Source organism: Nilaparvata lugens, chromosome 3 (genome assembly GCF_014356525.2).
Source record: "Nilaparvata lugens isolate BPH chromosome 3, ASM1435652v1, whole genome shotgun sequence".
NCBI classification, from domain to species: domain Eukaryota; kingdom Metazoa; phylum Arthropoda; class Insecta; order Hemiptera; family Delphacidae; genus Nilaparvata; species Nilaparvata lugens.
The window spans coordinates 14,778,248-14,791,217 of record NC_052506.1 but is presented as its reverse complement, the minus strand read 5'-3'; the positions used below and the strand labels follow the sequence as shown (position 1 = coordinate 14,791,217).

Below are 12,970 nucleotides of genomic sequence, written 5' to 3'. Positions count from 1 at the left end.
TGTAGATTGCAGTGAATGTATGGATGCAGAATGCATTGGTGAGCAGAAGAGGGCCATTGAAAGCGCCCATGTCGTGATTGTGATCCACTAATCGATTAACATTGCAATTTGCAAGATTGCATTGCCGGCTTTTGTTCTTATCATAAAGGCAGGTCCATCAGTTGTACTGTTGCAGCTGTATTTATGTGTGACCCAGGGATATTTATCGCTTTGAGGTTGGCATCTATTTCGGCTGCTTTGGTGGGTGCCGTTAGTCGAGGTCGCAAATTGAAATAGTTTATTGAATTTATACAGATAGATAGAACTATATAGATAGAATTTATATAGCGGCTGGGCCTGGGCCACAGCCGAGCAATATTGAGAGAGGCCAGGCCGTGTTTGAATGAGGAGCGACCAGTTACAAAGACTGACACAAAGCCTGATAGAGCATTTGACCAGAAAATGAATTTAACATGGAACCGACGCAAGTGGTCATGAGAGGTGCTGCTCTGGTTGGCCGGGGGTGAAGGGGCAGGGGTTAGCTAACCGGGGATCAATAGAAATCCTGGCCTTTGTGGAGGACGTGGCTTATGCACACTAAATAACTCCATGTTGCCGATCGATAGCAATCTGCAAGCCATGCTAGGCTGTAAGTCATGTTGAATTAAAAGGCAATCCGCCGCCTCCGCCGCCTCCGCTGCCTCCGCTGCTACCGCCACCGCCGCCGAACAGTGGCTTGTAACGACAAGCGAAACACTCGCTTTTACCACCCCCCCCTCCACCACAATACGCTTTTCCTCCCACAACAAACTGCTCCTCTTCCTCCCCTTCCACTGTAACAGAGGCTACTCACCAACAAACAATATAAACTCACTATCAAGAACAATTCTATTCCTCGAATATCACTAGTATTCAGCTTTGTAAGACATTATTGTATTGTGTACAGCCATTCTGGTGGAATGTTTCTATCTGCTTCCCAGACTCCTTCTATGCCGGATATTCAGTTTACGTTTATCTGCATGGTCTCTAAATCTCTCAAATGAAATGAGAAGAAATATGAGCAACCTGAAAGTATGATGAATGAGAATGGAAAATTATTCTTTGGTAAAATGGTGAATCATCTTATTTCAACTGGAATATTTATCTCGGGCCACTCCCGTGTTTCGGATGGACACGTTAAGCCGTCGGTCCCGGCTGCCTAAAAAGTAGTCGTTAGGTCATGTCAGAGGCCCTGAAATTGATCAGTTGCGACCTGAAAACTCTGACACCAGACCTGAGTCAGCCAGGTCACTCGATATTATTATTATTATTAACTGGAATATGAAAATCGAACTGATTACTTATAGAGCAACACTCAATATGTCCGCATGCAATCAATCTTATAAACTGCAATTATTATACTAGATTGAGTCATTCGAGTTTGAACATACAAGTATTACCTGTCTTTTTCCCCTTAGGGCTACTCTTGAATATAAATAGAAATAGAAATCGAAGTACCCTCTTTAAATTGTTTACTCACAATATGTTTCGGCTATAAACATGATAATGGCATCATATAGCCGAAACATGTTGTGAGTAAACATTCTTGAAAAGGGTACTTAGATTTATATTTTCCTTTATAAGTATTTCCTGGTTTACAACAAAACAATCAAATTTTCTCGAATATGAGATGTTCATGTATTGTTAAAGGAATGAGACCTGCATATAGCACAGGAGTGAAGGCCTCATTCCTATTAAAATAAAATGATAAACATTTTTTCAGCATCACATTCACTATGGTGTGTCTGTTTATATTTAAACTGAAGTGAGTTCCCACAACTCTTTCAATTTACAATCAAGTCTAGTTTTTAATCCAAAAACACTAAGTGTCGGATTTATAGTTGAGAATATAATACATATATGATACTCTGTGATAAATAAAATTTGAATCAATTCATATTCTCAATGATAGAGCACACACAGTCCAAACACTCATCCCTGATGAATGTTACAAGATGGACGCGATTCTATCGATTAAAGATGCCAGGTGACGTGTGCTAGGATTGATGGCCGCTCCATGTTTCATTTGTGAAAATGAATGCGGCAGTTAGATTGGCGATCAGAGCGGCGATATCGTTACCATCGCCGGCACCGCAACGCACTGGATGAGGACAAAGCATTAATCAAACGGGGGCCTATGGATATGGAGCGCGGTCGGCAATGGATGTGCTTATGCAATGCACAAAACTTGATGGCGCATACATCACACAGACTGCTTACTGCCGCCGCTCTGATTAACGAGCTCATGAATTAAGCAGACGCTGCGTGTGAAGCCTGGCTCTGTATGAACCCTCTCACCTCCCCACCTCCCTTCTACTGCTGGGCCTCCGTTCAGATCTGGTCGAGGATTATGAATCAGTGCGTGTGGCCACGGAAATGCCCCTCGCCATTGATGGACGCCCACATTCGAGCTGTAATTTGCATGCAACTACCTTGAAGCTCACTCCAGCAACTATCAGATATCACATCCTATTATATTAAGCGAGCAATTTCCGTATATATTTTTTTATTTATCTGGTTGTTTTTATATCTTCTTATATGGTTATTAAGTACAACGGATCTCGAAAACAGCTCTAATGGTTTTCACGAAATTTGGAACATAGTAGCTTCAAGGTATAAAAATTCGATTGCACTAGGTCTCATCCCTGAGAAAACTCGCTGAAGGACATTGAAAGGATAATTCATACTTAGAAAAACGGCTGAGACTTTCGTCGTCTGTGGATAGTAAAAGTGAGTGAGCGAATGCGTCTGTGGAAATTCAAAATATCTCATCCCCGAAATTCATAAACTGACGTATAGCAAGCTGTAAAATATGAAAACGACCTAAAAGATAAAGAAACCTTATGGGTTTGAAAGGTAAAATTATCCATAATTGATCAAAAATAATAATTATATTTAAAATAAAAAGATATTTTTGCGATGTCTCCAAACAGTTTTAAGTGATTAGTGAGTGTTATATTTTTATTCAATTTGGCTTGTAAACAATCTAAATTGGAACTTTTCTGTTTTCAAATGTTTGGACTGGAAATTGGACCTGAATTCAAGTGTATGGAACATAACCTACTTTTTGGACTATTTATAGTGTATAAATCAAAATTCGGGGAAATAACAGTATTGGGCTGTACATATTAGTCCTTCCCTAATCATTTTAAAAAATTGTGTTTTTTTATCAATAAATAAATAACTAATGAAGCTTGGTGCTCCGATAATATTTACTTAAGGCCACAAGCTGTAGGTTTGTATCCTTATGATAAACTATTGGAAAGATTGACTCTTTTATTGTCATGGGTTTTATTGTTATCATAGTTTTTTTGTACGGGTTTATTGTTATTGCTATTGGTATCTGTTACACCTGTCATTAATTTTGTTGTAACCAGATTGCACTTGGTCTGAAAACGTTTTGAAAAATCGTTCTTTTTCAAGTACCTCAGCTGACGTCATTACATCCATATTTTGAAGTGAAAAGATCTGATAGCTTATCTCTTAGTAAGATTAAATCTTACTAAGAGATAAGTTTGTGGTACCACAGAAGGAAAATAGTAGCTTCCACATCCCACATGCGATAGTGGTTCGTCTGCAACCGGCCTTCATAAATGAATGATAATAGAAAATGCCTTCTGGAAACAGCTTTACAACTAATCTCAGATGTGTATTATAAACTCGTACTTCGCGAATGATGTTATTAGAAAGCTAACAATCTTTAGAGAAATCAAATTTCATTTATACCAATATCCAGATATTCCACAATGACAAGCAATAGAACCACAATGTCACACAGCTCAGCAAGATTAACGATTATGAATTCATGATCTGATGATAATTATCAAATACAACAAAAGTAAAGAGTATACTAACAAAAGTAAAGAGTATAGTGCAGTAAAGTGGAAAATACGGCAATGAAAATGTTGAATCAAGACAAAAATTTCAAGAATATTTCGAAGAAAGTGAATGTATGGTGGAAGCATATTCTTATTCATTATCTTTGAGGGGATTTCTGTTTATCAGAGCATACAAATATTCATCCAATGCAATAGGAACAGAAGAGAGTTTGTTGAGTTGAAATGAAAATAAAAACTTGTGAAACTCGGTTGTTTAAATACAAAGATTAAGCCATAGAGGATATTTGAGGGAGATTGTGCGGAGGTTTTTGTTCTGGTCGCATACATAGGTGCGAGCAGCAGACAGGGAACAAACGCATGACCAAAAGCATTCCGGCAGTTTTCCTGAGCAGAAGGGAAAGCGAACGAGAGGAAAAGGGGAATAATAACATTATGAGGGACACGTGGTGGAAGGGCGAGCTCTTTCCCAACTTCTCATTCTTCCTCTTGTTTCTCTCGCTCTGTCTTTCTCTGTTTCATGATTCACTGCCAATCAATATTGCCCTCTGGACATGGACAATGTCGTTGTCCTTTCCTACAATCGCCGACCCCTTCTTCAACTCACGCCGCAACCTGCAGCACACTCTACAATAGAATTGTGAGCGTTCTTCTTACTATCTCTTCAACTCAACTCATTTCTGGATGTATTCTCTTCACAAAAGATAATGTTATAATAAAAATGTATTATAATAACATAATATGATATTAACAATAGAAAATTTCATATTAACAATGTTAACATAATATTCCGCAGGTAAGGATGTGATGACAGGAAAATGTCTCCCATTGCTAAATGAACTGCTGAAGCATGCGTAACATCTTATTCAAAAAGAATTCAAATCTATTTTTTTCCAAAAACAAAACACACAAAATAAGAAAGTAGCAGGCGTCGGGGAGGTATTTGCTAAGATAGCAGAGGATTTTTGAAATTTTCAACTATGGCTAACAAACTAGGAAATCAATCCATCTTTGAGACAGTATAAGAGGAATGAGGATTTTAGGAATTTCTCCGTATCATATTATTTTTTTATATAAGTTTTTAATAGAATTAAGTGTTCGTTATCAACATGAGATTTAGTTTCAAATTTATTGAAAAACAAACACAAAATTGATAATATCAGAATACAAGAATAAAAAATATGATTAAAGTAAAAATATAGAGAGGTTAGAATCTCTCTCATGATTCCAATACTGTTTATCACAAATAATAAATCCTGTAGTGTTTTACTTACTATATTATATAGAATATCCTTTCACAATTCATTCTCAGTCCCTTGAATTACAGATATTTGAGATGAGCCAGTTCAAGAATGATTTCTTCAAATAAATTTGAAGTTATCAAATATTTAAGAACTTGATCAATGTTTCAAATGATCCTGGTTGTTATATAAAGTTTACATGAACTCAACTATTCGTCTACTCTCAAATAATTTGACTCATTTTATAACTAACTAGCTACCTGATAACTATCTACTAAATGATAAAAAATCTCTAACTCCATTACGAAGTCACCATCAAGCTTGCAAATAAGTTTTGCCATATCTTGAGTTTTATTATCTCATCCTAACATTATTCATTATCATTATTGGGCTGATTTTTCTGGTTATTGTCTATCATTCAAAAGGTTACAATAACAATACTATTTCAACCATCTAGTTATTGAAAAAAAACCTTCCAGTTCGAGCGAAGTTGAAAAAACCAAAAAGTTACAGTCTACAAGGTTGAGATATTGTAGACTAAATAGCCGGATCTATAACAACAATATGAGGAAGTATTGAGGCGATTAGCGAATGCATCAGGATGAGAGTTGCTCGCCCTTGAGTGCCAAGTGACGAGTGTCGTAAACCTGTCAAGTGTGTTCAGTCAATATTTATATGAGCGACGCAGCAATTTCAGAAGACACTTTTACAACTTGTCTAGACAGGTGTGGAGTGAGGGTGAGAGAGAGAGAGAGAGAGAGAGAGAGAAAGAGAAACGCTGATTGATGACCCGTATTGCACTAGACGTCACATGCTTGACGCTTGTTTCCTTATTATTTTTGGAATCTATTTCCACTGACGGGATCACGACCGGTGTTTACCAGACCGTGCCATCTGTTAATTGGCAGACGCCAACTGAACGATATGCATGAGTGATGACAATCATAATGTTCAATAAACAGTGGGCCTCCTCACGCATCTTGGTCGCGTGCGTGTTGTGGCTTGGATTGTGGGCGAATGTTGCGTGATTTACCTCTTGTTGACTGAATTCACAAGTCGGTTCAATTTTGAATGGATATAGCCCACTTACCGCTGTTTATTATTAGTACATGGTCTATCGATTCAGTTGAGTAGGGAATGTAATTAAGGAGTCAATCTGACTTCAAAAAAGGTTGCGTGCAAAATTCCTTCCATTTCATCTTTTCGTGACTTCCTACCCTTATCGATATTTTTAATTCTAACCCATCTTGTGAATAAATAGAACATGAAAAACTCTAAGTTGGGGTCCTCTCACCAACCTTTCATACAGGTACTAAAAGTCGTACCACCAATCAGTTGTGTAAGGTGGATTTCTACATATCAGTATCACAGTCATTGACCGCTACATTGGAAATATAATTCCAATCGGTGCCAATGGCCGATTTCAGATTTCTCAAGCCGATTACTGTCGACTATTGTCGATTATCACTGTCTTGGCCGAGCTAAAGTTTATGCACAGCACAGTATGAGTACAGTGATTTTATATAGCATCTGTAAATATATGAGACTACCAGCGCCACATAGCTCCACGAAAAAGACGTAAGTGGACTATCGGCTTGAGTGAACAGTAAAATTCGGAACATTCACGCCCTGTACCATGTGATACTTCATACTTTTCCTTAGCTGGACTGCCTATTCCAATGGAGCAGCACTCTGTGAATATAAGTCATAAATTAGAGCTTGTTAGGTAGCACATTAATTTTATGAGGAAGCCGTGTGTAGGGTGGCTCGGGTGGCCAAGGGTCGAGTGAGATGGATGGGTCGATGGGTCGAGGCAGCTGGTGAGGCTGGTTATGAGGCAGTGGCAGTGGTCAGCCAGGCAGTGCAGTGGCCGAGTCTCATTTGTCTAAGGCAGCATTCCATAGCGCGCACCTCCGACCGTAAATCTCCCGCCAAATTACGCCGGCGACGACGAGAACAACAAGAAGAAAAAGATATTGTGTGTGTTTACGGGAGAACGAAGGAGCAGCACACAGCTCACAGTGTACATTTCTTCCTTTCCACTTTATATTATGCCGGGCCACCCCCCGGCTCCTCTGCTCTTCTTGCCAAGGAGAAAAGCACTTTCATAAATCTGCTTCGGGAGATATATTGCGCGCACAATTTCCTGAATCCGGCCATTAAGATGGGAGCGAACGCCATTCCGCCAGACCTGAGATGACGATACGTGCAGATTGCACAAATTTAAAGCGTTTATTGTTCGTAGAGACGTGAAGCGTCCGCGAATAATATCGAGCGCTCCCCTCCGAGAAGGCGAAGGCGGTTCTCGCGCCTCCTTTACGGTTTAATGGTGGACGCCATTAACGCAACGCACCGCCACTTGTATTTATTGTTATGTAGGGAAGATATACAAAATAAATGTTGTTGTGTTTTCTATTCCCCCGTCGTCGCATGGAGGGGAAACGACGGAGCACGGAACGGAAGAAAACGTAGATCGAAAGAGAGCGGCGTTGAGACAGAAAACCAGAAGATTTCTCACAGCTTCTTATCCACTCGCAGCCACCTGCATGCAAATTCCTCGCACCACTCCAGCTCTGCTCTTTGATTCATTCCGCCGTTTCATAATCAATTTAACTTTCTCCTTTCCTTATCCGACTTTCTAACCTATTCACAACCCTGTCCGGCAGAGGTGACGTATGGCTGCTACCTTTTATTGCTTCAAGATAGAACTCGCGTTTTTTACAATGCTCTCAGAATATACTGGCCCATTAGATATGTATCAAATAAATCTGGAGCATGTCAAGTTTGTGTGCTTCTACTCTTTTATCCGAAGCCCAGCAGTTTCATCTCTGTGGAATAGCCTACTTTCGAAATGCATCTTCCATGAGGTACATTGAGATTTTATTCTCGCTGTCTGGGAATCACAGTTAATTTATTTGAAGGGTGAGCTGTCATGAATGGAATCAAATACATAATCATAAACTTCATGAAATTGAGGGATATCCTCAACTATTATAATCATTTATACAAATTTGGAAGAGAAATAGCACAAGGACTACCTTATTTACCAATGTTATTACATCAGTGTCATTTGTATCTTGAAAGAATAAATAGAAATTTAAAATTGATATAGAAATCAATCATCAATATAAAATTCCTTTTCACGTTTCAGTGATGAACAATCGAGTTGAATGTTTTCTTCTTTGAAAATTGAAATATCTTCATCCTATTAATCTATGACATAGGAAGCCTTACAGTGAAAGTGCGGGATTTGGGGGTTCAAATGGGAATTTTCAATTATTTGAAAAATGTGAATATCCAGACTCTATTAAGAATTTTCTCTCACTCATTCGACTTAAATTGTGAAGTTATTCAACAGCATTTTGCAATTGATAAAATTAACAGTTTGAAAAAATAGTGAAAAAATGAATTATAGAAATATTTTTTAAAATGTTCGGGGTCGTGGTTCAGGCAGCGGAGGATAGTTAATCAACTACAAATTCTTATAAATTAAATGTGAATAAATTCTAGGCTCTTAAATGCTAAAGCGCTTGTCGGCGTGGCCAATAATTTAACGAAGAAAAATTTATGTTTTTCTGCACTGAAATATTTTCGAAGCGTAGATTGGGGCCCCTTTTAAAACTTATAACTCACGTGAATTTCCTTGGCGGTCGTGGTTTTCTTCTTTAGATCAAAAAATCGTTTGATCGGCGGCAATCCAGGCTTCGGTTTCAGCACGTGGGGAATTTTAATTTAAATATCTCCTTCACCGAATTAATTAAGGGATAATTTACTTTAAGCTTTTAAATTTATCGATTGATGAAAACAGAAATTTACAAATAACAACTAAATTGGCCTAAAATATCGGCTCACAATAGAACATTTAAAATCGAACAAGAAATTTTCACAAATAGGTCTTTGGTAACTATAAAAAGAGATCTACACGGTAAGGATTTCAAAAGGGAAGTGCTGCTCTTTTCTCTAAGCTTTTAGGCTAGACCTTGCTTCTCGGAATCTCAATGTAATAATTTGCATAAAAATTTGCCATTGGTAGAACGCTTGTGACGTAAACATGACGTCAGTGGCAAGCAGTAGAATACAATTCCTTTAATTACAATAATAATTTAATTTATGTAATTCTTAAAACTGCTTAATCTTCTAGACATAGTTCCTCTCATACAATTGTACACGTGCTAGTGTAACTGATAAGGCAGGTTGGTGTCTGATAATAGATTAACATGTGTTGCTTTCAAACGATCACCGTCTTGGTGCTATTTCTATGCACTGTGATTGGTTTAGACCTACCAAAGAGATTTAATTACCATGTGGTTCAGTTGAATTAAATTATTAATAAATTAATATTCTTGTACAATTTTTATTAGGTTTGAGATTATTATAATAATTTCTGCCATTTTATCAATAATAGAATTTCATGCTATGACCTATTAGTTACAATAAGACCTGACGCATAATACAATTCTTAAATAATAAATAATTTCAACAATAATACATACATTTTATTTTTTATTTGAAATTCTTGATCCTTTATTGATAGTTTTATAATTTTTAGGAATGATATTTTACCTTGCATGAGAACCGGTATGATATTGACAATGCTTTGAATCAGTCAGCTGCGTTCGAACTGTTTTAAAAACATCTGATCGATAGTAAACAAAGTGTAACCTCAAAATCAGTGGGCAATTCGTAAATAATTTGTGCTTTATTCGCAAAATAATTATAATTTTATTGAATAATTTTCCTAGAAAATATTCAGTACAGAACGGTACTCTTATCAAATATACAGTTATTGATAAGTAAGCTTTATCGCTCGGTCGCTAACTATTCCTTTAGCAAATTCTTTCATTTTAAAAGGTAATCACAATTTTTCTTCTTCTCATGAGATCTATTTGAAAGATTCATCACACAAAAGCCCCCAGGATATTTTAATAGGTAATTGGGAGACGAGTCGAAACAATGACTATTTGAAAAATCCGATATTGTGATGAATACACTATTTCATCTCCTTACTTCTACGAAAACTCAACACTTAACACTAAAAACAATATATCGTGCACTTTTGGCTACGAAAAATAAATAATTGATTGTTCCTTTCATTGGATACAATCGAAATACAATAATTAATGAGGTCTCTTTGGATCCTTCATTAAAACAACTCCACAACTTCCATTCACGGGTGGCTTATGAGCAGACCCATAACTATAACAAATATACAAGATTTCACATATTACTTCTTAAGATTTGAATAGTATTTGCAACAAATATAGACTTTCATCATTTTTTCATAGTTATTATAGGTTTCGACTCTTTGGTTTGGCTTTTACATAATTGGGTGAGAGTGTGATTTTACTTCGGTGACTTGACAATCGTCTACCGTTTGACTCGAGCAATTTCTTATTTGCGCTTAGTACGTTGCGTACAAATAGGGTTACACTTGAAATGGCTTTCTTGATTTTATCAATGTTGGTTACAAATATTAAGTCTTACATTTATCAATTTGAATTTCAATTCATGATCTTTTGATGCAACAGTAATAAATTTCACATTTGAAGGTAAGAATTTCATTTTCTTTGGAGTTTTTTAGAGATACATTCATATAACACAGAACATGCGCATTTCGTGCAAATTAACATAAATATATATTTTTTTTGTTTGTGTTTTTACTTATAATTCCACATTAAATAATGGGTTACAATAATAACTAACGATATGCTTTGATTCTATTAACATTGACTCTAGGATTTCGTACACGTTGGTTGGTGGGACGAAGAAAATTATCGAACAGGCGTTGGTTCTAAATAGATTTTTCTATTGATTCTGTATTTCGAGGTTATATTGACATATTTTTTCAAATAAACTTGTTTATTTTCTTTCCTCCTATTCACTACTAATTTCATGTTATTTCTAATTTATAATTATTTTCCGTGGATAATATAATTCTTGTTTCTGTTTTTCAGTTGTGCAGATGATACCAGGCGATTGTTTCGATGATGCTTGTAACATGAGGCAGATGGCTTGATCAGGTTGGTAATTTTTGGAGTTATTTCGTAGTTTAATTTCTTCTGTTATTAAAGTTGATTTCAGTTTCTTCATTTGAAGTGAATTAATAATATTTCCTTATTGGCGGAGATGCGGCGATGTTTAGGTTATGTTGATTATGATTAGGCTGCAGTAGAAAGATGCTAGTCTGCAAAGATTGATTCGGTGGGTAGGCTGTGATTATGACAAGTTTGATGATTTATGTATTCACAACGTAGCTTCCAATTGATTAAAAGATTATTCTTCCTCAAGCCCCCATCTAAATTTGATTTCTGATTTGTTTCAAGTTTCCATTCCAATTCGCACTATCCGTTTTACTAAACTTTGCTTAAAACGGATGTGCCGACGAAGTAGGTAGATCTCTTCAGCCAATGTTGTCTTTCCTTGTTGACCGGTGACATGTAGTTTGCTATTCTTAAACCTTACATGCCGGTGGTGTCTGTAGGTTTTTTCGAATAATCTTTTTCTTTTTTGCATGCCGGTGTACAGTCTACTTGATTTTAACCGGACATGACTGCGGTGGTTGTAGGTTCCTCTTGACACTATTTTTCTTTTTTCTTGCATGCTGGTAGGAAGCTTGATGTACGATTTTAGCCTTATATGACGGCGGTGTAAATAGATCCTTTCAGATATTTTTCTTCTTTCTTGAATTGTTTTGCTGCTTGTGTATGGTCTTGACTTTATGCGGATTTTAATTGTTCTAATGTTGTTTTCTGATTGTTTTTGATGGATACTGATTTGATGTGTTGCAGGTGCTGTCCTTGTGGATGGAGATACTTGCGGTCGGCGGTCCGGGCTGCTCTTCACTCGGCGGGCAACGTCCTTGGACTCCTGGTAGTCGGCGCGCGGTGGTATGGGCTGTCCCTCTACCTGATGGATGTCGTCCTCGGCCTGGCGGGCGATGTCGGCTGGTCCCTCTCGGCGTTCTGCGGTGTGCGGCGCGACTTCAGTCCTGACATTCTCGGTAGGTTGGTCTCCCTTATATGTGTCATGTTCACTTGCTTGTTTTATGACCTCTCCTTCGAGTGTGTCTGCTTTCGCATGCATGGGCTCTCAGGCTCTGGTCCATATTGATTCTAATTGTCTGACTTTTCTCCTTGATTTGCCGTCCTAACATCCTGCTTCTTTCCGCTGCTTCCTCCACTGTTGATCCAGTTTCTCAAAACCTTGTTCACTGCTTTCCTCCACTGTGGATTTCCTTCTTTAATTCTTCTCTTGCTTGTTCGTTTTCTCTAATTAGTTCTTCATTTGCTTGTTTCTTCCCCTAACCATATTGTTTAGCGTTTCATTTATTTGTTTCTTTTCTTCCTTTACTTCTTGGATTTCCTTCTTTAATTCTTCCTTTGTTTGTTCATAACATCTTGCTATTGCTTTCAGGAGGGTGTCCATATCCATGGCGGGATCGGGTGTACATCTAACGGTCATCCGCTGGTTCTCATCCGAGCAACAGTACGAAATTGGAGTTCCTGACTCGGGGCGTCGTCGTCCGTAGCTCTCCCGATGTTTCGTCCTCCGGCTCTTGGCTGCCGACGGATCTTCCACTAGGATGCAGCTCTCCTCCATCTGTGTCGAAGATAAATCATCCAGTACATTGGGATGGAAATCGGCGGATGCGGTGGCAGATGCGGATGGCGGCGAACCGTCGGGTGAGATGTCCTCGGTGTCTGAGACTTGGGTTGACCTGGTCGTTTCCTGCCATGGTTTGCGAGAAAATAATGCGACGAACGTGTGCGGTGAATAAAAAAAAAACGTGAAAGTGTTGATGTGATATACAAATAATTAACAAGAAATCCAATAGAAATTGCTATAGCTTCGTAATGAGTGAAATACAGAAAAAAG

The 12,970-nt window shown here is 37.8% G+C and overlaps 1 protein-coding gene across 1 annotated transcript; it reads right to left on the bottom strand.

Moving 5' to 3' along the window:
* Window positions 1-633: 633 nt before the first annotated feature.
* On the bottom strand, window positions 634-12,694 carry LOC120350149 (homeobox protein Hox-B3-like). Its single transcript, XM_039422557.1, has 2 exons — window positions 12,490-12,694; window positions 634-824 (listed from the first exon to the last, which is right to left on the bottom strand). The coding sequence occupies exons 1-2, from the start codon at window positions 12,692-12,694 to the stop codon at window positions 634-636; spliced, it is 396 nt and encodes a 131-aa protein (XP_039278491.1).
* Window positions 12,695-12,970: the final 276 nt, after the last annotated feature.

Coding starts and splice junctions, on each gene's coding strand:
- LOC120350149 (XM_039422557.1), bottom strand. CDS start 12,694: ATGGAGGAGAGCTGCATCCTAGTGGAAGATCCGTCGGCAGCCAAGAGC. Junction 825..12,489: donor CCTGAAAGCAATAGCAAGAT/GTTATGAACAAA, acceptor GTTGGTGAGTAG/CCTCTGTTACAGTGGAAGGG.